The following is a 26032-nucleotide window of genomic DNA, read 5'->3' on the forward strand; positions in this document are numbered from 1 at the left end:
GTGTCAAGTTTCATAACAGTCCTTTATTGGAGGTGGGCAAGCCTCCGTTTTATCCGTCAATAGAGGAGATAGGCGGAGTCGGCTGAAGTGGCAGCAAGCAAGTGAAGAACCACTTGACTTTGGGTTTAGGACATTGGAATATTCTCAAGGATCTCTATCATTTCATACCACAAGGTATTTTTCACTTATTGACAACTATACGGCGTTCCAAGTGCATGTATTATACTTTAATAATAAGTTGATAGTGACTGTGACTGTAGACTGTGTGTTGTATTTGCCCCCAAAACAAGCATACGTGGCATGTGCAGCGTGTGTGTGTGTGTGTGTGTGTGTGTGTGTGTGTGACTATGCGGTGCAGTCCAGAGACACTGCCAGGTCAACGTTAACTTAGATGAATACTGGAAATGGGACTGATAACTTTGATGAAAAAAAAAGTAGTGTAAAATGTTGCTGAATCTAAAAATGAATATTTTCAAGGACGTGAAATTATTCCAGTCTAACAGAAAACCATGCCCGATGACAGGAAGCGACTATTGCATCAGCCTCGCCTTTTGTTTATTTTTCCAGAACTAAAATTGAACTGAAACAGGGAATATCTGAGCGTAATAATAAAAACGTGTTCAGGTGTGGTGGAGAAAGTGTATATTTTCCACGTGGTATGCTTGACAATCCATGAAACGTAACAGTTAGATCAAATGGTTAAACTTTACTCCATCAAACTTGTCGCCATGTCAATTAAAGACAATCCATGCTACAACAAATGATGAAAGAACGGTGGGGCCTCGATTCCACTGTTAAACTGGGGGTTTAGCCTGGCAGCATCAGTCACACTTGTCGGAAAATAGGTTACATTTTTAAGAGGATCATTGTTTGGATTTATGCTGCGTTCATGCTCCTCTTGTATAAATGAGAGCCGCTGGGACTGAATTGATAGGACTATTTAAAACGAGCTAAAAGCTGCAAATGGCTGTCGATTTGGGCATTAGCTCCCTTTCCCTACAGATGTATAGCAATGGTGGAAATAACGAAGTATATTTTACTTGAGTACTGTACATAATCAGCTCACCATTGTGTTTACTTGAACTTACTTGAGTACTTTCTCTAGTAATTAATTTGAAGAAGACACACATTCACTGATTTCATGCAGCTTTTCAAAGGTGATAATTTGCTGTTTTCTTTATCTGTGAATTAAATACATTTGGGGGTTTTAGACATAGGTCTTGGATTGGATGGTTAGTTGAACATAGAAGCAATTTTAAGATGTTCACCTTTAGCTCCATTAAACTGATGGATACGTTTCAATACTTCACATAATTTTGTAGACGACTAATAGATTTATAGATCATAATAGATAATTAATAGTTTGGTTTAAGGAAAATAACTATGAGTCGCTCGCAACGGGATATTGGTTGATTTGAGTAAATGTCCTGCAGTCCCTGAAAGCAGCACTGTCTGCATCGTAGGGCTGCGGTTTATTGTAAGCCATACTTCTCTTCACGCGGAAGAAACAAAAACACGATTACACCAATAAACCGCGAGAACACGCGGGCGGTAAGAGAATTCCAACACACATTCATCTGACTTTATATATTTTTATAGTTGGAGTTAAATATCGGCATCAAAGTGTTGCATTTCATTTGACAAATGTAAACAGAAGAGTAACTCCGCCGCTCGCAACGTGGTTGATAACAAAGTGACAGACCGAGCAGCAGCCACACGAGCACGTTTCCTCTTTTTAGGACGGAAGACTTAAACATTATTGCCGACATTCTCCGTTTTCTGCCATCTCCGGTGTTTCTTCTACCTCGTGACAAGGTCAGTTTGGTTTATTTAGAAGTGTGTGTTTGTGTTCACAGTGAGTCGAGACAAAGACAGACGGTCGGGGGTGTAAGCGAAGCATGTTGTAGCTTCAGCTACCGCGCGAAGAGGCTACAACTGATAGTATCTTGGACGTGATGTTAGGAAATAACTGCCGGCTGCTGTTGTGTACACTTAGAAGACAGTTTATCAGTCTAATGCATTGCCCCATGCAACAAGTCCTCGATAATACAAATGATTGGAAGCACGTTCTATTCTAGCACATTTCAACCCATCAACACCACAACCACAGCCTCCAAAATTACACATTAAACTACATAAAGCATGAAGATATCAATGCAGGTAGGATTGATTACAGGGCTGTTGAATTAGACTGCAGCAGTTTAAGCTAAGTGTACCTAATATATTGGCAACACACACACCGCACCAGAGTAAATATGTTGAGGTACACCACACATGACTGTGAAGCATCCCAAAAAACAATTCTTCAGCTGAAGAAAAGTTGCCATGAATCTATAAAGAATCAAGACTAACTGTGTTGGTCATCATGGATGATCAGACACAGTAATGCAGTGGTTATGTGCTCCTTCACGTTCAACATTCTTACCGCTGTCTTTCTTCTTTTTTTTGTCTTTTGGCCCCTCCTGTGTTAGATGGAGAAGCAGCCCCTGCCAACAGACGATGACAAGACCGCAACCACTGAGGTCGACGGCTACGCTGGCGAGGACGGCCCGCCGGCCTCGTCTGAGCCCGTCGCTCGAACAGGATGGAACAGTAAAATAGACTATTTTTTGGCTCAGGTGGGATTCAGCGTTGGGCTCGGCAACGTCTGGAGGTTTCCATATTTGTGCCATCAAAATGGAGGGGGTGAGTACTTATTAGTATTATTACTATTACTATTACTATTACTATTGTCGTCCATGTTAGATGGCTTTCAGGGGATTGGGGCCTTTTTGGGTCCCGTGGGACTAAACACAGATGTTGTGCGTACAGAGTAGCTTATTTAGTCAGCGTCGTCATCACAGGGCGAGCATGTGATGAAAGAGAGAGAGAGAGTACCAGAAAGAGCATGCATGTAAATGCATTTACTGCCTGCCTCCAAATGAGCAGCACACACTTTAACAAGTTTGTTTTTATATGTATTAACTATCTGTCAACAGCACTGAACACTGTTGCTCTGGAGTCTGATGTTCCAACATCTGCCTCACATCTGTTGCCAGGGGAAACTATGTTATCTCTACGGAAAAATACTTGCACAGTCCACAACGAATGAATCGATTTTTGGTTCCGACAGCCACAAGTTTGACTTTTAACTGTCAAACTCAGTCATATTGGCACAGTGGCAGAAGATGGTTATGAAACAAAGGATCAGTCTATTTTGGCTATATGGGGGTGTTGAATGTCTTATTTTACATACAAATGCTTGGTAATAACTTGCGTGCTTGCACCATCTAAATTTGGGTAACCATTGAAGATGCTCATTTGGTCCCCTCTTCTCCTCAGGAGCTTTTCTCCTCCTGTATGTGCTGCTGATGCTGATCATGGGCATTCCCTTGTTCTTCCTGGAGCTGGCAGCCGGTCAGGCCATCCGACAGGGCAGCATCGGCGTGTGGAAGTACATCTCCCCCAGGCTGGCAGGGATCGGCTACTCCAGCTGTGTGGTAAGAGACTGTTTGTTAAACTACTAGATTGTTCACTATATGATGGGAAATGTATTCCAGGTGTTATTTTTGTGCTCCAGTCAGTAATTTTTCCACCGTCTAGAAAAGCACATTGCTGTATGAGGAAACAATGGCAAATTTATCCAATTTTACTAAATAATTATGAAGTAATTGCAGAGAGACTTTAGTTGCATTATCATCTGTCTAGTTAAAACACGCGGCCTCTTTCTCTTTTATCTCTTCGACTGACACCACAACCATATAGATACTTTTTTGTTTCACCTTTCCTGACGTATGATAAATGGCACAGTTACTCTTAAAAACATCATTTTTTTGTTCTCAAATGTCCTCAGGTGTGTTTCTTTGTGGCCCTCTACTACAATGTGATCCTCGCGTGGAGCCTTTTCTATCTCGGGAACTCGTTCCAGTACCCTTTACCTTGGGAACAGTGTCCAAAAGAGGGGAATGTAACAGGTAAACACACAACATTGAGGTGAAAAAACTGAATCAAGGATTCAAGGATCCTTTATTGTCATCGTGCAACACAGGGATGCACAACAAAATGCAGTTGGAGCACAAGGAAAACACGACGAACAAAACAAAAACTATCGTGCATTTGAATTTGCGTCCTAAGGAATCTAAACAGCATTTAAAATTGTAAATGTATTTGCTTTGCGTCACATGTAAGACTAGTAATTGATCCTCTTTTTTTTTCTTTTAACACCAGTAAAGGAATGTGAGAAGAGCTCCCCCACATCGTATTTCTGGTACCGCAAGGCTTTGGATATCACAGACTCCATCGATGAGACGGGCTCTTTTAACCCTTACATTGTCTGCTGTCTGCTGGCGGCCTGGACCGTCGTGTGCCTGGGAATGTTCAAGGGAATCAAGAGCTCTGTCAAGGTAACCGTGTGGTCTGTTGTGGCTCCAACTGTTGCTTTGACTATCAAGGAAGCTTTGCTTACGTTGAACAGCTCTCGGATGTTTCAGTAGAGTTGTGATTATCAGGAACTTTGAACTTTGTAACTACTGGACTGAAGCATTTTCCAGTCACTTACTGGACGAGTTATTACGTAGAACATTTACAGTTTTGAGTTAGAAATGGTGCTGGGAATATTCGGTGTGATATTAGGAAGATGTTTAATTGTTTCCACTAAAGACAATATTCAATTTGAACCGTGGCAATAAGTTGATTACCATCACAGCGATTACTTTGGGGACCAGGCAGCGAATTGTTAAATGTGAAGCGAAGCCCTTGATGGAAAACAAAAAAACCTGTATCCTGTGCTACTTTGTTTTGGTCAAATCCCCGTCATGTGTTGGGCTTAGGTTTCAGGGTTAGTGCGGGTGATGTAATCTCTCTGGAATGTCTGGTTTAGGTAGCAGCGTTGACCGTAAGTCTTAAAGTATTTGGTGTTTTGTAAATCAGCATTTATTTAATACTGTCTTGTTTGTTTTCCCCAAACACAGCAGCCTGTTGTAGATCTATACATTATAGTGAACAGCAAAGCTTTTAACTAAAGTTCTATCAGGTGACATTTGTGTTACGAAATGGTGGTTCATGTTTACTTAACAAACACAGTAATTGAACCCTGCCTGGGTCAAACACACTGGTGTGGAAATAAGGATTTACTGATCGAGTTAAAGCTAATATCTGAGAGGAAGTTTAACACGGCTTAGTCTCGCGTCAGGTGTTTCACACAATTACTGCCTTAATCATCTCTATTACAAAGGCAACATGTTCAGTGTATGACAAGCAGCGGGCTTTACACTTAAAGGGACAGTGTGTAGGATTTGGTGGCATCGAGTGGTGTGGTTGCAGATTACAACCAGCTGAATCCCCCTCTGCTCAGTCCTGCCTTCTCAAGACTGCAGTAACACCAGTCGCAGAGGCAAAGCCATGGTAATGCCATTCGCCATCCTTACCATAATAACACAACTTAAGGAGCAATGGAAGTCAGACGGTACCACGCTTATGAACTCTGCGGCTCACGCTCCCGCAGTTTCTGAGAACTACGTTTTGTCCACAGTGGACTCCGTGAAGAGGACCAACTGACTGACGTCTGTGGTAATAATCCTTCTTTGACACTTCCTAGGTGATGTATTTCTCCTCCATCTTCCCCTACGTGGTGCTGTTCTGCTTCCTCGTCCGAGGGCTCATGTTGGATGGGGCCTTGGATGGAATCGCCTACATGTTCTACCCCAAGGTACCTGCATAAAATGCAAAAGGTTTAAGTGTAGAAAAGCGAGGCAGATATGAATATTTCCCTGACGCACCTGTCGTTCCCTCTATGCATTCCTAGCTGGAAATCTGGGCAGACATTCAGGTGTGGCGGCAGGCAGCCACGCAGGTCTTCTTTGCTTTAGGCCTTGGCTTCGGGTCCATCATCGCCTACTCCTCCTACAATCCCAAGAACAACAACTGCCACCGTGATGCCTTCACCGTCGCCACCATAAACTTCCTCACATCTCTGCTCGCCTCTCTGGTGGTGTTTGCTGTGCTCGGCTTCCGCGCCAAAGACAAGGCCCTGGCATGTGTGGCCAGGTATGTTTTAATCAAAACAGATTTGTCCCTCACAACGGCACGGACTGTGGTATGCCCTCTGTGGCCAGCAGCATCCGACATGTCGTTTTTCTATTGGCTAACGACGGGTACCACAGCTTCTTCTGGGTTTTATTTAACTCAGTCATGAACTGCATGTTTACAGTTGTGTTTTGTCTTTTTCTTTTCTTAGTAATATGAAGCAGTTATCAGAGCAGTTTCTCAGCAGTAATGTGGACACAAACCTGATGCCAAGCTTCAACTATTCTGATCCCGGTTCTGTGGCTCTAGAGGACTACAGGGACTGGTATAAACAGAATGGAGATAAGGTCCCTGGCAATTTAACAGACTGTAACCTGGAAAAAGAGATGCAGCAGGTAAATATTGAGTTTTAGGACGAATGTCAATGCTTTCTTTCTTTCCTGTGTTTTGTGTACTGTACATTAAGCCAAAGCTGGCACTCTTGCTTGTGTTCAGGGAGTGGAGGGCACAGGCCTAGCTTTTATTGCCTTCACAGAGGCCATGTCACTCCTGCCTGGCAGCCCCTTCTGGTCGGCGCTCTTCTTCCTCATGCTGCTCAACTTGGGACTCAGCACCATGTTTGGCACGATGGAAGGCATCATCGCCCCACTCACTGACCGCTTCAAAACTCTGGCCAACAACAAGACCAAATTCACAAGTAAGCGCCTTTTTATTCACCTCGGCCATCACGTTTTTTTTATCAAAGGGAGATGGAACTGTTTGCTAAATGCTCCAAACAACTCTGTCAGTGAGAACTGTATGTTTCCCATTAAGTGCTGTTGGACAGTAATGTCTTACCTCACTAGATTATCTTTATTGGTGTCTTTTACATACTGACACCTTAAGCAGAGAGGGAGCAAAATGAATACATTTACCTTCTGAAGTTATTCAGGATAATCCACAAATGTATCATCTTGTTGTAAATTGTGCTTCACCCTTACATGTTGATGTTGTTGCAGTTTTCAGCTGCATCCTGGGCTTTCTAATCGGCCTGCTCTTCACCCAGCGGTGTGGGAACTACTTTGTGATGATGTTCGATGATTACTCTGCCACTCTGCCCCTGATCATTGTGGTGGCTTTTGAGACCTTCAGCGTGTCTTGGCTATATGGAGCTGATAGGTGAGGTCTATTTGTCTTATCTCTAGAAAGCTTAAATTCCATGTAAATGTCAACGAATCCGTTTCCTTCCGAGTCTAATCAGAGTTTGTTGAAAAATGTGTTTGTGAGAGTTTCCCGCTCTGTGTTCCTGAAGGTTCCTTGATGACATTGAGGCGATGCTGGGCTGGCGTCCCCATGTGATTTACAAGTACCTGTGGAAATACATCAGCCTGCTTGCTATGCTGGGGCTGCTGGGCGCCACCACCATTCGCATGTTCATCAAACGCCCCATGTATTTGGCATGGAACCAAGAGAAGGTATGGATAATTGTATTGAATGGAAAGAATACAACCGTAACGTGTTAATGCCCAAAAGAAACCAAGCTATTTAAGATGGGATGTTGCACTGGTGCAGTTCTGTTTATGGAGTTTGTTCAGTACAGTCGAGTCTGAAAACATCTTAACAGTAAGACATGTTTAAGGCAAACGGCCTTTAAAAACTACGGCACATGGTACTTCCCAACCTGTAGGAAGGAGTTGATGGTGTGTTTCTCTTCCTTCACATTGAATATGTGAAGCAGAATAGTTTCAGTCTTTGAGTGATTGTTTGATTTCTTTTTCTTCAGGGTTCTGATGAGTACCTGGAGTACCCAGGCTGGGCTCTGGCTGTTTTGGCTTTACTGATCATATTTGCTGTGATGCCCGTCCCAGTGGCCTTCATCCATGCTGTTCTGCAGGACAGGACAAAGCAAACAACCAGAGGTACAGAGACCGGTCAGTACCGCATTGTTAGCACTAATGACAACTGTGAAACTCCGATGACTGACATGTCAGAACTGAGTACCTTTTCCTAAACACACGGACATGACGTTACACGGTGGAAAAGGACCATCGGCACGCAATCCAACTTTCAGTGTGCCGTTTTAAAGGACAATTGAATCTCACCGATTTTGGTGGGAAAGTGGGACAAAGGTTATTTTAATATTTAAAAGCTTTTCCACTTTATTTTTTCTCCAAAATACCCAAAGAACAATACTGAAAAAAAACCTGCTTCAACAAGTGCAACTTTTAAAAGAAGTGTGTTATTTGGAAAATATGGAATAAACTATTTCTTGCTGCTTGGTAACACAAGGTAGCATTTCCAATGACTGTTAATTGTTACAGAGTTGTGTCTTAAGTTTCATTATTAGCCGTAGACACTTGTCCATTGATCCAACTTTGTAATCTGTTTTACATCACAGTGAATGTTACAATTGTTATGACAATTACTTTAAGCTGTGCTTAAGATTGTGACTTGTGAAAATCAGCTGAGCCTGAATTAAATACCAGAAAATGGCAGCATCACCGTACTTGTGTGTGAAGCAGCACATGTTTGTCTCGTCGTGAGCTGCACCTGTGCTGTCGCTGGATGTTACTTCAGTGGAGGATAATCAGGACGGCCAGAGAGGAAATGTATCCGCTCTGTTTTGCCACGATGACATATTTTCCTCAGAGCTAATCGACTGCAGTTGTTTATGAGACTGTTACGTCAGGAAAGAGTAAACTCAGCTATGTTGAGATTAAATGCAGCTATTGGGTACGGTATTAGTGCTCTTCAATACAGCTCAAACAAACACCAGAGTCACTGTTTCGGTTCTACAGTTTGATATTACGCTGTAGGTATGCTTTGTGTCTGCAGCAGCTCACTGCATTTCATACTCCAGATGTTCCGTATGTTAACATTCTCTGTCCAAACAACCTGGAATCCAACTGCTGCTACACTGAATCAGAGCACTCGCGTTTTTTAGCTTTGTGGCGATTGCTATTTTAACATTTTTTTATTGGTAAAAAGTTTGTCAAGTGATGGCATGGTACAAATATTAAGGTGAACTCTTGTAATGTAAATATGTATAAAGTATTTGTAGAAATTCTTCATGAACAAATGTAATTGAAAATGCGTGGGATTTTCTGTTGTTTTTTATTTGTAAATTAGAAATTTTGATGATACATTTTTTTGTTAAGCTCAGGTTTAGGAGGAAACTAGTTGCATGTTTGACTTAAACAGGCTGGATGCAGCCACAGACCACAAAGGTACTCCTTTACATCAGAGTTAAGTGTAGTGTAAGATAGAAGTAATGTGTTTAGGGTTAGGGTTTTTTTTTACTTAAATGCTTGGTCATCATTGTCTTCTCGAGGTCATTTTTCTGAAAACAAAGGTGTAGTTTATTTTCCATTTTCAGTGGCTTACTGTCGGCGTGAATCGTCCTCATGTTGTTGTGTGTGTGTATATGTATCAAAGTGAAGTGCCTTCACATTTAATCAGGCTGACCAGAGAGACTTAAAGTCCCTTTTTAATCGTTCATGTAGTCTGCAAGTCTGCATAAAATGAATTTGTGATAAAATGTAATATATTTGAAATTGTATTAAAAACTTTCTTTCAGAATGACTGTATTGAAATAATCTTTGCTGTTTGACACGTGGCGTAAGCTTGCAATTCAAACATGGCTCAGACTTTACCCGACAAGGTCTTAAGTATTGATTTGTTAAATGGTCTTCTATATTTAGCTTCAAATAGACCCCTCGACTGACATCTGTATTCATACCAAAAAATCCAGATTTTTAGAAAATGATTTTTATGACATTTGTTTCCTTTCAAAAGTATACTTAATAATGTGTATAGTTACAACTTTGTGGAGTATTTCTGCAAACATGCTCTCCACCAAAACCTACTTCCATCACTTGCTGAGTGCTGCCGCCCATCTGCACCATTATCTGCTTGGGAGAGTTGAAGTATGTCAAGACTTCTGCTCAGGTAAAACATCTGAAGAGCTGTGTAGGAGGACAACAAGTAGAGGTTGTGTGTGTGTGTGTGTGTGTGTGTGTGTTTTATCTGTTTCCATCAACAGAGTGAAATATAGGTCTGTGCATCTGTGGGGAAAATCCTCTTGATTATAAACATAATTGGCAGGTTGGCATCCGTCTGATCCATTACCAGTAAATGGGTGGATTCATTATTTTGACAATAAAATAACATTTGATTTCTTTGTCCTGAGAATCCCTCAGGTTGCTGAATTCTGTTATTTGTCAAACTTGAATAACAGAAAGAAATATTTGTAAATCTTAAAGATATTTAGTTTTTGCATAATAGCAGTTGGGACCTCATAATCATGAGATTGAATCAGTACATTTATGTGTCAGCAGGGAGCTCTGTTGCACTCATGTCAGCATCTCTTTGCTTAATACCCTTGTGTTCCAGCAGGTTGTGTGATCTGCAAAAACATTTCAACTTAAGCTTATTTGGTTCGATTGCTCTTTTTCCCCCTCACCACAACTTTTGTTGTAATTTAAGTAACTTAAACCTAAAATCTGATTTCACTTGTTACGAGCAAGCAACCCCGGCCCTCTCCCCAGTTTATCTTTTCAACGTGAACATATTTCAAAGAATAGAAAACATAGTGCCAAAGCAGAACTGCTGCTGAAGGAAAGCCTTTGAAAGATTTTGTCCGTCTCAACATAACACTTACATTTTCTACATGTGTGTATGTGTGAGTGGAAGAGTACTCTCAGGTGTGCCCTTGGAAATATTAGGTGTCTGGGGAGGCCAGTTGTCTTGGATGCAGCCTCACATCAGTCAGCCAGAGAGGCGGAGAGAAACACAACCTACTCGCTTCAACCTCAGGTAAGTACTCATGATGAGATCAGTTTTAAAATGTTAAAACTAGCCTTTGAATAACAGTGATAGTGTTTTTGTGTGTGCGTATAGTACAGAGAGATTAGTAAATTTTTTTATAGACTGGGAAAGTATATCTATGAACAACAAGCTGTGGAGTATGAAAAACAACTGCGATATTGTTTTTACTGTTATTAAAGTCCACAGCCAGTCCTGTTAGCAGCCAAGAGAAAGCATGTATATACCAAAAGAAGAAGAAAACATTCAGATACAAATTCTATTGTTGTCATTGATTATATTTTTTGCAAGTGTCTTAATATTCACTTGCAGACTTATCAGTGGATCAGCCTCATGGCGGTCCTTGCAGTTCTCTGTTTGCTGCTGGCGTTTCCACTGAGCAGCTCCCAGAGTACCCTGCAGTCCGAGCAGGAGATCAACGGCCATCAGGCCCCGGCAGCCCCCCCCCCCTCCTCCTCCTCCTCCTCCTGCCCCACACATACGAGACCTACTCCGAAAAGAGGAAACCACTCACTTGAATGCAAAGCGAACGTGTAAGTGCAGTTCAAAGAAATGTTTTTTTAGCGCAACTGCAAATATTCGGCGTGCACAATGTCAATGTCAGAGCTGTTCCACACACACACACACACACACACACAGAATTTGGGTGTGAAAAGTCTGACTGATGGTCGTTGTGCCTCCACAGATGCCCGTGTAGACAAAGATAACGCCAAAGTGGGTCTGTTCATCGCTGCGGCCATGGGAACCTGCGCTCTGATGACTGCAGTGTACTGTATCTACAACAACTTCTACACCAAACACCAGTACCTGCACACCCAGCTCAACGATGACTCGGGTAGATAAATAGACTTTTATTAGATTCTTGTTGCATTAGAGCGTCTTTCGATCTTACACTTGAGGAAAATGCAGCCCCTTGGTGCCAAATCGCATTGCCTGCAGGGACTGTCAGTAAAAAAAATAAAGATATCATATGTGCCTTCACTACAAAGTGGCACTACTGCGGAGAAAACAAAAGTGACAGCTATGAGCATAGAAACGTCTCTGTCAGAGTGATAAAAGGAAGCTCAAGATTGAAATACAGTCTCCTCGTCAGCAGACACCGAGAGAAGACTGGCCCTGTCAACATCGGATCTTTTTCCTCTCTCGTCTCTTGGGTATCATTTGTTGTAGAGCATCACAGGCAGGCTGGGTTATTCAGCATGCTGTAATGTGTTCATGGATTTGCAAAATTACTTCCTGGAACTCAAGCCCTTCCTTTTGCTGTAAATTGGAGGCACTCATAAATGATGTGTAGCTTTAATAGTCGAACAGCAAATGTGTTAAATATCTACAAATTTCAAGAGCGGTTCCTTATGTATCTGTCTGCCTGCAGATTTAACCACGGACCCCATGGACCATCCCCCCGTATTTTTCTACGCCTCTGCTGGCTCCAGTGCGGTAGCTGTGCAGAGACCTGGTTATGGCTCGCTTTCGGACACTCCATCCATCATCTCTGTGCCACCCAGCCTGTCTCCTCCTCCCTCTGCCATGCCCTTCCCTCCCCGCTTCCTCTCCTCTCACTCCCTGAGAACTATATCAGCAAGGGACCTGGAGAAGAGCTGTATCTGATGTCGAATGCTTAGCTAGCGGTGCGAGACATTTGAATGTAGTTGTTGTTTGAATGTGCATGTTGTTTTCCAATATCTATACACATCAAAGTTTTCATTTTTGCAGGCAAACGACTTTGCACATACGCCACCCTTTTAGAAATTAAGGGACTTCTTCAGCGGCATTTGTTGGTAGAATATACGGGAGAGTCCTGTGATGTGATAGCAGAAGTACAGTATATCCACCACCTGCTGCAATTGTCAAATCTGTCAGATACTATTGTTAAACCATAGACCTCCTGACCTGTTGCCCTTTAACTGCACACACGCATCACCAAATCTGCCCCAAACATTTGCCTTTGCATCACAACCTAATGTATAAACTGCAGTCATATGCACACTTGCATAGCTACATTAAACTAGATCTTTCCTGCACCTTATCTAATACCGGCCACCCTTTCAGTAGTCGTCCAGTATGGTACTAGAAAGAAAATAAACTGTCCAGTTATTAACGAAATGTTGTCTTGCTCATTTTTAATTACAATCCCTATACAATTGAATTAGAATGGTGGCTCTATCCTTGACAGTGAGCCGGCATGCACAATAAATGGGACTAAGCCATCATTGATTATTTTATTTACACCTGGGATTTTCCTACAGTGATGTCATGATGTCCTCTGTAATAACGGCCTATTGCCTGTTTCTTTCATGGACCTTTATACCAGACTCAGCTACACCATAGGTTTAAGATATCACAATAAAAAAATGGCGTGTGCACCACTTCCAACGCAATGATAAAAAAAAATGAAAGTCCATCAGGTTATGCATTCAGTAACATTTTGAACCAATTTATAGATGACACATTGCAGTAGGAAGAAGGGGAAATACACAAAGCTGCAATGTTATATTTTTCTTTTAAAGACTTTATTCTCGATAGATTGCACGTCACTAATATAATGTAAATATTTAACTGACCTGTTGGTCCATTTTCTTTATCCCTTTCGGATACTTCAATATACAGTCATCTCTATATCAGTTGGTCTATATGTTTGTTTGCTTAGCTCGCTCTGAGAAAGCAGCTCCCTGCTATTCATTTTTTATTTAGCTTCTTGGAAATGTTGGTATGACGCACAGGACATATTGCTAAAACGAGAAGGTAGAACCACAAAATCTACAACCTGTCGTTTTTTTAAATCCCATTTTTCTTGTTTTCTGTTCCTGTTGATATATAGTGTTTTTCTTTTGTTTTTTTTAAAGAATCGCCGGTCATTTAAACTCAAATAATCGTCAATCCAACCCAGGAAACATGGCAGCGTCCCAGGAGCATCCTGCCCCTCCCGCCTATAAATACCTGAGAACTGCTTCGATCGGACAGTGTTTAGTCTAACTGTCTCCATTCAAGTCTTGTGCCGCTCCAAGAATAGACACCGCTTGTAAAGTCAGTGCTTAAAACGCCCGGCTGGCTACAAGGAAGGAAGTGACATGTTCCCTTCCACTCACTACACACACTTGGAGAGATTAGCGCGCAGGCAGCGGTAATCTGGTTTCAGGACCACGGCCAGAGACACCGTTTGGCCACGAATCCTCTCGAAAGTTGCTTTCAGCGCGCTCTGAACCTTAACGGAGACCAAACGAGTGTGAGGAAGTTCATTTGGACATTAATTTAAGAACTCTGGGGGGAAAAGAGGGACAAACAATGTTTGCTCGGTTGAATTCATACAAAGGCAGTTGACGCAGATTAAATCTCAGTGTCGCTGACTACAGATTCCGGTGCACAGGAAACTGCAGGCTAAGAAGTCTAGCGATCAAGTCAAATCAAGTTTTTTTATTTATTTATTTATTTTTTTTATGTGAGAGTGACAAGAACAGGGCGGAGGGAGTAGAGGAGAAGGCTGTGCGCTCAATCGGGAGCGTGCAAATAGTGCACATTGGTCGGATCCAGGAGCCGCGAGGATGGAGATCCGGCCGGACAGGTTTAAAGTCGTGGCAGCCAAGACTCTCGGGAAAATATACGGGTATGTAAAATCTGTCTGGGACAAATTACAACAAGAACGTGTTAAAAAGCTACAGGCGTAATTGTCTTATGTTAAAAAAAAGAAAGTTCATCTTTTGCAATTAATATTGAGTACCGTCTACATTAAAAACCTGATTTTATTATGAGGAATTGATTTTAAGAAGAAGCAAACTGCTCCTTTGAAGATCAAGGTGTCCAGAGGCCTGGTTTAGCGGGTTTGGATGCCCTGGCACAACATCTGTCCCTCTATAGGCTACTGAATCTGTCACATAAGAAACTGACATACATAATGTATCACCGTGTAAGCAACTGCTGTCATGCAGTAGCTGATGGGGGAAAAAAAAGTGACAAATATTGTTTCTAAATACATAATGCTATGGAATGTTTCTCCTTTGGCCCAGAGAAACAATCAAAGAGAATTAAGTTTCATTTTAGGCTGAAGACTGTCGTATCGGTGAAAAACGAGGCGTTGGATCAATAGCTGGATTAATTTCTCCCCGGCGTTTCTGCAGTGCTGTCACATTGTTAAATGATGGAAGTGTCGTCACGGTTATATGTGGAGGTTTATCTAACACTGTGTTCCAGTTTCCCCCCTTACACAAAGTAGTCTATTTGATAAGGTTGTCTATTTTACCCAATTGAATGAGAGTGACTTTGTGTTTAATGTCAAACAGGATGTGCGGCCTTGTTATTCTGTGTCACCTGTCATTATGGAACAGTGCGTGTAAGAGGACCTTCATTAACCTTCACTTATAGGAAAGGCTTTCAAAAGCCGAGAACTTGTGATGATGGACCGAGGGCGGAACGTGGCAGGAAATCTCTCCTTTATTTTCTTCATGTGGCATTTTAGACTCTCACGACACATGCGGAAAGAAATCAGGTGGTTATGACAAACTTCCTGTTGGCAAAAAAAAAAAGCGTATGAATAAGTGTCAGGTAGTCAGGAGGAGTCTGGCCAGTGATTGATATCTGAACGTGAGAAGGTATTGATGAACTCCCTTTCTTCCTCTCGGGATTTGATGTGGCGTCTAAACACTTAATTCCTCTCCAGAAATAGCCTCTGCTCGTCCAAGCTGTCGTCCCACGTAAATCCCTGCAGACCATCAGGCCATACACCTTGGACACCTCTCTCTCTCTCTCTCTCTCTTCTCCCTACTTAAGTAGCCCGATAGCTCGTCACCGAGTCCCCTCAGGGCATCTCAGCCAGGATTAGGCAACTCAACCCACGACAGAGAGCCCGTCGGCCTATACTTTCATTTCCGTTGAGCGCACGTGTTCAGGTGGTGCCCTGCTGCCGTGCGTAACGCGCACCGGCCTGTTCCCCCGCGCTGTTCTCTGCACGCAACATGCTTAACGGCCGCTCAGAGTGACAGACACACATTGCTGTGTTGACTCTTTGTTTTATGTATGGAGCTGTATCCGGTCAACAGCATATAGAAAGCCGATGTATTCCTTTATAGTTGAGTTATAAAATCAGCTCTGTTGCGTTAGTTCTATTTACTTATTTCTTGTATTCTTTGAATCTATCTCTGCCCTTTTCTAAACTATGGTCTTTTCTTAGTCTATAAAGCTATTTACAATATTTATTTAAATCACCTGAAGTCGAGACAAAACAGAAGCATGATTTCATTGAAGTAGAACCCACTCAAAGTCTCCTGTCATTGAGCTATTTATATCAGGGCTGCAAATAACCATCAGTGCAAAACCTTAAATTATTCAATTTAGTATAATGCGAAGACATGGGGAAACGGATTTTGTTCCTCATTTGAGAACCTAAAACAAGAGAATGTTTGGATTTTAACATTTAAAAAAAGTATTAATTAGCAAAATAGTTGCAGACTGATTAATAGATTAATCGGCTCTAATTTCTGTATAAATATTTTAAAATAAATACTGTGCAATTCCCCTCAGTTCTTCCAGCATCTCATTCCATATGAATAGCCCTCAGTGTAACTCAAATATCATTTTGATGTGGTCTCTCAGCAAATCTACAGAATTGAATTCATTGAGCTAATGCAACTGATCTCCAAATGTACACATTCTGTGTGACCTCAGCGTAACAGCCCACAGTGGACATTCTCACTACCAATTCTTCGTAGTGGTGTCACGAAGAGCTTTTCAACCTTTCAAACAATCAACGGCAGTTATTTGACTCTCTTTTATCCGATCAATGATTCCAAGCTGTTGACTCAATTGTGAACCAAGCTGTCGACCTGCCCTGACATTTGTCCTTGACGTATGAATTAAAAGATTAACTAAGACATAACCAGGAATACTCACTGAGCAGAATAGCTCATGTCAATGCAGCTTTCTTGCATGCTTTCCAGATTCAAAACTGAGCACCTTTCTTATTGAGTCAAAACCGTTCAGAGAAGCGCCCAAACATTTCCTCATGGTGTGACAGGTGCGACGGAGAGAACGTCAGGTGTAGCTTGTGAGGATTACAACGGCTTTTCTTGCAGGGTCAGTCATGAAAAGTCACCGCAGCAGATACAATATGTGCTATGTGTTGGCTGTTGTATTGCAGGGAATTTAAAAACTCCATGTGGACATCCTCTGGATACTGGGAAATAAATTGGTGTTGAAGAAGAAGGAAATGTTGCGAATTGTGTGCGAGACGACGCGTGAGTCAGGGGAGTTGACGATAAAAGGAAGGGTTACAGATGAAGAGGAGACAGGAAGAATGAAGACAGAAGCCCGCCCAGACAAAAATAGTCCAAGAGAGCCAAAGTTATTAATAATTCAAGAGTGAGAATCATAAATACTTGATCAGTGTCGGAGACTGTTAGAACCTCTGCTTACAGTAACTAATAAAGCAAATATGTTTTATAATTGTGTAGCTTTTATTTTCCCAGTCTGATTACTGATTTTAGGGGGCCGCTCTGATAAGGTTTGTTGGCAAGAATACAAAGATCAGTCTTTTTCTCGCTTAATATTTGATATCCAATGTTATTAATAAGTCTCCACGGGAAGTACATCTCCTGATGCTAGAGAGCTTCAATAATGGCTTTTTTTAAAGATCATGGTGCTTTTCTTTGCCTGCTATTTCAGAACTGTTCTTGTCCTCGTCCCCGGTGACTCGATAGAGTGGTGACATTGTGGTTTAGGACAGGGCTCGTTAGAGTATGCAGAGGAACTAAATCTGACACGGCACACAACTGAGAGAATAAAGCTCCATTCTGAATTAGTTGGGAAGGCCTATATATAAGCAGGATGTAAAAAGTGAATGAGGCTTGTGTCGCGAGTGATCTTGTCCTTGGGCTTGACATTTTGCAGCACCTAAAAAGTGTTTTTCTGCACTAACAAAGAGATTTTGGATGGGTGTTGAACCCAGTGGTCTACATCTACATCAAAAAGAAATATATATATATATATACAATCTTGAAAATAAATAGATAATGTAAATAAATAAGAAGAAAAACAAGGTAAGCAAGGGAGTTTGCTCGTAAACTAGCTTATATGCTCAATGCCCACTATGAAAATATTGTATGGCACAGTTTAATGCATCCTGTGGTGAGGACTTTTCACTTTCTCTACCGAGTTGTCCAACAGTACCAAAGGTCAATTGGCTGCTGGTCAGTGAGTGCGTCACACACTCCCCGAGACTCCTGTTAAAGCATGAAGTGGTCACAGTGTCGGTTTGGCCGTCGTTTGGATCAGTGTCATAATGCAACGGAGATTCACTGTGATCCCATCAACCACATGTACCACACTGATGCATTCAACTCCGGATGACGTATTGACACATGGTGGCCAACTGAAACCAATAGAGGCTGCACATATACCAAAGGAGTAATCTATTACTTCCTACTTCCATGCTTTTGACGCGTGCCTTATCACTTATTGCTGGCTCTGGCTGGACACGCAATGTAATAGTTTAAGCTATGATTAGTTATTTTGACATGGCATGATACATTTTATTCATTCTAGACAGCTTAAAGTCCCGCGTGCAAACACTTAAGTTGGGAAAACTGCTTTTGGTGTTTGTGCCTCACACACTTGGAACATTTTACAACACAAAGGTCAATTTAAAACCATGATTACAAACTACTCTGCTCTTGAATGTGACGGTTTTTAACTGTGTCCTATTTTGTTTTAATTACACTCTCAACATCATAGAAAATGAGGGCATGACATGCCCATGAAGATTTCTCAAGGTTTCAATAAAGGTTGAATGAATGAATGAACGTCAAAATTGCCAAACAGTACAGCATTGAAATGTCCGTGGTAGTTGGACCCAGCATTAAACACTGACCTACTGCACAGATAACATTGTTTAATTTCAGTGCGTTTGTTGGCTTTTCAACCCAACCACGATGAATGCTCACAGTAGCCACTGTAGTAGGCTACTGTTATTAATGGGTCGCCCTAGTGGCTCAGGCGAGTCATAATACACTTAAATGTGGTTAAGTTCAAGCCCATGATCCCGGTCCCATTTCCTGTCCTGTATAACCAGCTGTAAAACATAATAGTCTATAGAATACATCCCCATCCCCCCATCCCAGCATTATTCATGCCCTGCACTGTTGGGTGTTGTACTTTGTCTGAAAGCTGCAGGGCTGAGTGGACTGATATGTCCTCTCATGTATGTATGTTTCTCTCTATGGTGGCTGTGAATTACAATTACCAGACAAAGGCAGCAGGGATGTTTGCTTTTAACGTTTACATATATGTATGAAAAACTAAATATGTACAATAAATAAAGCTGTGGTATAAAAGGAGCTCTCTGCTCCATCATTTGGACCTGCCGTGCTTGAGTCTGTTTGGGAACTCAGCATTGCGCATGTTTAATAGATGACCTGCTGCCTTTAGATACATATTTGATGCCTGTTAGACTGGAGGCTGGCAGAGGTCATGGTTTCTCAGGGTTTTCTCAGCAACCACGTGAACACAGGTTATAGACATGTGGCAGGAAAGGAGTAGCGCAGTTAACCTTGTTTGGAAGGAGAAGAGGAGCTTGGATGCACCAGGATGAGGCGTTTTTTTTTTAAAACTCTCACTGCCAGCTCTGTCAGGAGACGAATGTCTTCAATAATACCCAATTTATTAATACCTTAAAAAGACAGGATAAGTCAAAGTTATGTCAGCAAGCTCCAGTGGTGGACAGATAACTGTGCCGACTGTCTCTTGTTAAGATTGCTAGAGTTACCAGTCAAATTTACAGCGAGAAAGATCTTATATATCGAGCCAAGCTGTCAGTCTACAAGCCCTTCAGAACAACATCTGTTCTCTCTGAGTTTGGAAAACCACGGTTTGCTCACCGACTGACTGGCTGCTCTAAGAGAAAATCATTAATACAAAAATCTAAAAGTAAACTAAATGTGTTTCCTTTTTTGAGGGCTGGCACTCTAAACATTCTTTGAATAGCTGTTTAGTTCAGTGAATCAGCAAACTGTACACTGACTGTTTGGTGCTTTTCTCATATGTCAGTGTGTTTTGGTGTATATTTTCTGTCTTGATAGGACAAGGGTTGCTATTCAACATTGCGATTAGTTGAGATAGTTCAACTGATAGATAGCCCAGACAATCATGTCAAACAAATCACAAGCTGACAAAATAGATATACAAGGATTGAGGCTATATCAAAGTTCAACTATTAAAATTAACTTCTCAACTTCACCAGTACTTCAGACAGTATGTTTGTGTGGCTGACTTGAGTCTAAACTACAATACTTTACATGTTAAATGTTCCATTCACTTTCCTCTCCCTTCTGAACAGAGCTCTTGAGAAGAAGCAAGAAAATGGCGAGACCATCGAGCTGTCGGCGGAGGGCCGGCCGGAGCTGGTGGAGGAGAAGGAGATACCCGTGGTGGACTGCACATGCTTCGGCCTGCCCCGGCGCTACATCATCGCCATCCTCTCGGGCTTTGGCTTCTGCATCTCCTTTGGTATCCGATGTAACTTGGGCGTGGCCATCGTCAGCATGGTCAACAGCCACACCGTCTTCAGAGACAACAAGGAGGTCATAGTGGTGAGTGGCACTGGATGAGGTGTGAAGTCTACAACAGCAAGGCAGAATAAATATCATTGTGTTTCCAGATTATTATTTATGTGTGAGATACATGCTAGGTGAAACACACTATACCACCTAAAGCATGTGGATTCCTCTGACTTTTGTAGTTTGAGATAGGCCTCTTAATTACGCTTAAGGGAAATGTAAATTGTGCAGTAAACAATGACATTTTATACAACGGACTGTCAGTCAATGTTGGAGTCAGTGGGGTCATTCATCAGAGTTAAAGGTTTGACAGCTATTGTGAGGGAATATTGTGATAGGTCAACGGTCGGGCATATGCCTCAGGGGGACAGGAATCAATCACATGAGTTCTTTTCTATATTTGTATTGTTCTCCCTTCAGTTTTGCGGCTTGTAATCCCACTTAATCTAATGACCAGCATTACATACTGTCTGTTCTGGTACATATATACATACACGTGCAGATCGCCTCAGTGCATTTTAGGGATTGAACTCTAATTCAAGTGCATGCGCCCCTGTGTGTCCCAACAGAAAGCTCAGTTTGACTGGGATCCAGAAACAGTGGGAATGATTCACGGCTCCTTCTTCTGGGGATACATAGTAACCCAAATCCCAGGAGGGTTCATCTGTCAAAAGTTTGCAGCAAACAGGTCTGTTAATTCACTATTTATTGTATGCAAGGGATAATTGTATATTCTAGTATACACACTGAATGTCTCTTCCTGTCTCTGTTCTTTCCTCTTCCAGAGTGTTTGGTTTTGCTATAGTGGCCACGTCTTTCCTGAACATGCTCATCCCTGCTGCAGCACGGATGCACTTTGGCTGTGTTATCCTTGTCAGAATATGTCAAGGACTTGTGGAGGTGCTTGACCCTGTAGCTTGCTCATAAACACAATCAGTTGGTAACAAGATAGATTTCCATTTCCATTTTATTGAAAACATTGAGCATAGTGTAATTTCTTCCCTATCCCACAGGGGGTTTCATATCCAGCCTGTCACGGCATTTGGGCGAAATGGGCCCCACCTCTTGAAAGAAGTCGCCTGGCCACGACAGCCTTTTGTGGTGAGTCCGTCTGTGTCCGTTCTCTCGGTCTTTACACAAGGGATGTTTATTGTCACTTTAAGAGACACATATTGCAAGTTTAATGAAGCCACAGTTAGAACTGAAACGGTTAGTAAAGTAATACATTAGCTAATTTAAAGAAAACGGTTTTTTTTTCACTATTTACCAGCTGCAACAGCGTGTGTCTGGTGTTGTTTTTTCACCTTCTGAGTCTGTGTGTGTGTGTCATCATGGCAAACTGTGGTCCTGGAGACACCTACAATGAATGACTTTTTGACATGTTGTATGGACTTAGCGGTTACGTGACAAAGTAAGTGACAGAGTATAATTCAAATGGCAGCCCTAAACATTGTTTTCTTCCATCTAGGTTCTTATGCTGGGGCTGTGATTGCCATGCCATTAGCTGGAATCCTGGTCCAGTACACAGGATGGTCATCAGTCTTCTATGTCTACGGTAAGAGACCCTTGTCCTTTTGGCCGGAGGCAAACAAAATGAAATATAGAGGCTTTACACTGGGGCTACTTTTTTCGGACCAAACTATAACTTGGGGAAACTACACATTGTCTTTGTAGTGAAATACATTACAATGTGATTGTTGCCATAATAAACATGCAGAGTCCTACAGTTATTAGTTAGTGACAAGAACTATGCATTAACATGAAGTAACAGTAGATACTGACACATACTGAAAGCAGGACCAGGAGACCGCAAAAGGCAAGCACCATAAATATGAGAACCAGAAAAAAACAAGTCCAGTCATGTTACAGTTTACATCCACGTCTCTCCAAATGGTCGTTACTTCATAATTCTACTCTACTATTAGACATTTGTGTGGAATTGTCAAAATGAAATGTGTTTTGTGAGGTCACAGGGACCTTTGAACACCAAATCCAATCAGTTCCTTGACTCCAGGTGGACATTTGTGCCAAATTTGAAGAAAGGCAGCAGCAATAGTCAATGTGTCTCCTTGTTCTTTATGACCTTTCTTTCCAGTTTTGACGCTTACATTGCTCTTTCTTTTTCCCCCCCCTGCTTGTCTTCTTCCTCCCCACAGGAAGCTTTGGGATCATGTGGTATTGTTTCTGGTTCCTGGTGTCTTATGAAAGTCCAGCAGCCCATCCCACCATCACTGAGGAGGAGAGAACTTATATTGAGGAAAGCATTGGGGAGTCGTCCCAACATACAATCACGGTCAGTACATGGAATAGATTTGAATAACATGATTCAAACACTGTAACACAGTACTAATGTGGCCTGCCCTGTTATTTACATTTCCCTCAGCTGAATGTGAGTTGATATGTTCACACTATCTACTATATGGTAAACAAGTTAGCCTGGATGAAGCTTAAGAGGGTGTCAAACATCGTCATGAGCCATTTCTAATAAGAAGAAGAATATTTGATCAATTAGACAAAACTGGTCATTAATCCTGCTAAAACAGCTGTACATTTATGTTTGAGAAACAAGTCAGAGGCTTAAAATTCCATGACAAAATCACAGAAATAAGTAACTTATTTCTGCTGTGTTACAGAAATTCAACACGCCGTGGAGGGCCTTCTTCACGTCCATGCCAGTGTATGCCATCATCGTGGCAAATTTCTGCAGAAGTTGGACTTTCTACTTGCTTCTCATCAGCCAGCCCGCATACTTCGAAGAGGTGTTTGGGTTTGAGATCAGCAAGGTAACAGAAACCAGATGTGGTTATGTGCGGTGTGCTGCACCAGGAACAAATGTTGCCATATGTACAATAACATGAAACTACTGAAGAAAGTCAAAAGCTCTAGAAAGCCTTTTACATATTCTTTTCTTTGTCTCATCTCTCTGCAGGTGGGCATGGTTTCTGCACTTCCCCACCTTGTCATGACCATCATCGTGCCCATTGGTGGCCAGCTTGCTGACTATCTGCGCTCCAACCAAATCATGACCACCACTAACGTCAGGAAACTTATGAACTGTGGAGGTAAGAAAGCAAATTTAGAATTTCAGAAAGGGGAATGCATACACAATGTAATACACAATAAATGTAGCTCACTTGCTGTGCTAATAATAGCAGCAATTTGTTTCCCCAAGACGTTAAAACTGTAGCCATATCTGATATAAAAACATTTATTTTTATTTTTTCTAGTCAGAAGGCTGGTTCCTTCATGTGAAACAGTAGCTTATTGGCTAATTATGAGGTTAACTACGGTATTTAGTCAGCTGTAGTGAGAAAAGAGTTGCTGCATAAGGGAAATGATGACTCACTGTAAAGCAGAAGCCCTGCCTCTGCTGGCTATTTTTGAACTACAGAGAAATCGATAGCAAAGTGAAATGGAGAAGTATACACTGTACATATCCCTTTGTGGGAAGCTGTCGGTACTGGGCAAACGAAAGGTTACTGTTCAGTCAACAGCATTTTATGAAACAGAAGAGAAAGGCATGAAGAAAACAGACTTAAGTTGACTTGAATGAGCATTTTGCATTGAGACTTAAAGGGATAGTTCTGGTGTTTTGAAGTGGGGTTGTGTGAGGTACTTATCCATAGTCAGTGTACAGCTGACCGACAGTAGACAAGCAGACAACAGTACCAGCACAGGAGCAAAGCAATGTGCACTGCTGTAGAGAGGGGGCAGCAGCAAAACATTTACGTAAAAGTAAGACTCGCCTAAAAGAATCACACACTGACTATAGACAAGTGCCTTATCGAACCCCACTTCAAAATACCAGAACTATTGCCTTGTAGTTAATGTTTTCCATTAACAAGTTAAACTCATTCCGTGTTTTGATTCTATTTCGCTCGTCTACATCAGGGTTCGGGATGGAGGCAACCCTGCTGCTGGTGGTGGGCTTCTCTCATACAAAGGTTGTTGCAATCACATTCCTGGTCCTGGCTGTGGGTTTCTCTGGCTTTGCAATTTCAGGTGAAACCACGTTTATTCTTACTGTAGTAACATTTTGTGTCAATGCATCTACATTGCCCCCATCAATATCAATAAGCCCCTCTTTTTCATAGAGGACATCAACTTGTTTTTAACCTTTTAGCCACAAAAATTAAATTTGTAGAGCTTGTGCTCATATAACTGTCCTATCAGTTATGTGCTAATATTGTGTTTATCTGTCCTCGTAAGGTTTCAATGTCAACCACCTGGACATTGCACCACGATATGCTAGTATCCTCATGGGTATCTCCAACGGTGTGGGCACTTTGTCTGGCATGGTTTGCCCACTTATTGTTGGCGCAATGACGAAGCATAAGGTGAGGGCTCGTGTTGTAAAATACATGCAAAAATACATTTATGTTCTTGTTTTTCTTATTACCATGGATTATGGCACAAGCATGTATGTTGCATGACCTCATATATGTAAACAGTGCACCTCCAACTCAGTTTGGTCATAAAAATGTTTCTAAATCAACAGCAGGTGTCCCTTCCTCAGAAAGAATTTTACCATTTTGCATGTCCGATAGTCACACAGGGAGAAATGTATGACTTAAGAGGAGCCGATATCAATTTAAATTTGCACTGAGAGTAGCTCAATCGCAGCCACGGGAGAAGTTGAATCTAAAGTAAGTTGTTTGAGCAACAAGTTTCATTGACGGGAGTAAAAGGTATTCCGAGTATAAGCTCATTTATACTTACATTTATTTTTGTGCTTCTTTTCCTGCTCATAATGTCTTTTTCTTCTCTCACTCTACTTTGACAGACGCGGGAGGAGTGGCAGGGAGTGTTTCTTATCGCTTCCCTTGTTCATTATGGAGGTGTTATATTCTATGGTGTGTATGACTTCTGTTTTCACTCATTTTTCCCCAGAACCGGAGCATTAGAGCGTTCAAGTAAGGCACAATCTGTGCATTGCTCTTCATGCAATCTTCTGTAGTTTGGTTGTCATAAGCCTGAATACTGTGCAACAACTCTGTATCTTACGGATTGATCATGTCTCCGGGCTGCAGGCCTCTTTGCATCTGGAGAGAAGCAAGCTTGGGCAGAGCCGGAGCAGCTGAGTAATGAGAAATGTGGCATCCTGGATGAGGACGAGCTCGCAAACGAGACAGAGGAGCTGTATCGCACAAGTGGTGGGGGAGGCTACGGAGCCATGAACCAGGGAGCAGATCCCAACGGAGCCGGAGGCATGGGGGGAGGAGGAGGCTGGGTCTCAGACTGGGACAAAACTGAGGAGTATGTCCAACCAGGAACCAATAATTACAGGGGCCGAGAGTTAACATAAAACCTGCAGACCTCCTGCACATAGCCTTCAGTGAGGCAGAAACAGTACATCAACAGCGTGGAGCGTCACCCGATGGCATGAAGAACTTTGAAAGTGTGGATTAAAATGTGAATGCGGGAGCGGACCATTTTTCAGCAAGTCTGACTATATTATCATAACTGAACTGAATCCAAAGAGACTCCACAGTGGAGGTGAAGACATTAGTAAATGTAAAATGTGTGTTTGTGTGTGCAATTGTGTACCTTGTGTGACAGACAACCTAAGTAAGAGTGTATTAGGACTCATCACCCTCCCTGCAATATTCCTCGGTGGACGGTTGTGTTTTAGGCCTGCTGTGGCTTTCTTTGGTGTTTATTCACTCTAATATTTGTAGACATTTCCA

At 42.0% G+C, this 26032-nt stretch overlaps 2 protein-coding genes across 3 annotated transcripts; both read left to right on the forward strand.

The window, feature by feature from the left end:
- The first annotated feature begins 6 nt into the window (after positions 1–6).
- On the forward strand, positions 7–9561 carry LOC142951725 (sodium-dependent neutral amino acid transporter B(0)AT2-like). Of its 2 annotated transcripts, XM_076093468.1 has the most exons (13): positions 1534–1551; positions 1740–1815; positions 2472–2685; positions 3322–3479; positions 3833–3953; positions 4207–4382; positions 5576–5686; positions 5783–6024; positions 6215–6398; positions 6499–6700; positions 7002–7161; positions 7295–7457; positions 7766–9561. In XM_076093468.1, exons 3-13 carry the CDS (start codon positions 2472–2474, stop codon positions 7991–7993), a joined length of 1959 nt encoding a protein of 652 aa, XP_075949583.1. In that variant the 5' UTR covers positions 1534–1551; positions 1740–1815; the 3' UTR covers positions 7994–9561. The 2 variants fall into 2 exon arrangements, with proteins under 2 accessions (XP_075949582.1, XP_075949583.1); XM_076093467.1 differs by lacking the exons at positions 1534–1551; positions 1740–1815 and adding an exon at positions 7–174.
- A 3529-nt stretch (positions 9562–13090) lies between these two features.
- On the forward strand, positions 13091–25719 carry LOC142951728 (vesicular glutamate transporter 1-like). Its single transcript, XM_076093476.1, has 13 exons — positions 13091–14407; positions 20126–20378; positions 20915–21033; positions 21131–21245; positions 21359–21446; positions 21814–21900; positions 22502–22638; positions 22979–23128; positions 23275–23407; positions 24237–24347; positions 24555–24682; positions 25129–25198; positions 25376–25719. The coding sequence occupies exons 1-13, from the start codon at positions 14346–14348 to the stop codon at positions 25648–25650; spliced, it is 1728 nt and encodes a 575-aa protein (XP_075949591.1). The 5' UTR covers positions 13091–14345; the 3' UTR covers positions 25651–25719.
- The last annotated feature ends 313 nt before the right edge of the window (positions 25720–26032 follow it).

The sequence above is a fragment of the Anarhichas minor genome, unplaced genomic scaffold (assembly GCF_050575085.1).
Source record: "Anarhichas minor isolate MPS153535 unplaced genomic scaffold, ASM5057508v1 ptg000017l, whole genome shotgun sequence".
Classification (NCBI taxonomy): Eukaryota; Metazoa; Chordata; class Actinopteri; order Perciformes; family Anarhichadidae; genus Anarhichas; species Anarhichas minor.

What these genes read in the sequence shown, in the direction of transcription:
- LOC142951725 (XM_076093467.1), top strand. Translation starts at nt 2,472, where the DNA reads ATGGAGAAGCAGCCCCTGCCAACAGACGATGACAAGACCGCAACCACT. An exon ending in GTGCCATCAAAATGGAGGGG is followed by an intron (nt 2,686 to 3,321) that starts GTGAGTACTTAT and finishes TCTTCTCCTCAG; the next exon opens with GAGCTTTTCTCCTCCTGTAT. An exon ending in TCGGCTACTCCAGCTGTGTG is followed by an intron (nt 3,480 to 3,832) that starts GTAAGAGACTGT and finishes AAATGTCCTCAG; the next exon opens with GTGTGTTTCTTTGTGGCCCT.
- LOC142951728 (XM_076093476.1), top strand. Translation starts at nt 14,346, where the DNA reads ATGGAGATCCGGCCGGACAGGTTTAAAGTCGTGGCAGCCAAGACTCTC. An exon ending in ACAACAAGGAGGTCATAGTG is followed by an intron (nt 20,379 to 20,914) that starts GTGAGTGGCACT and finishes GTGTCCCAACAG; the next exon opens with AAAGCTCAGTTTGACTGGGA. An exon ending in GAAACTTATGAACTGTGGAG is followed by an intron (nt 23,408 to 24,236) that starts GTAAGAAAGCAA and finishes CGTCTACATCAG; the next exon opens with GGTTCGGGATGGAGGCAACC.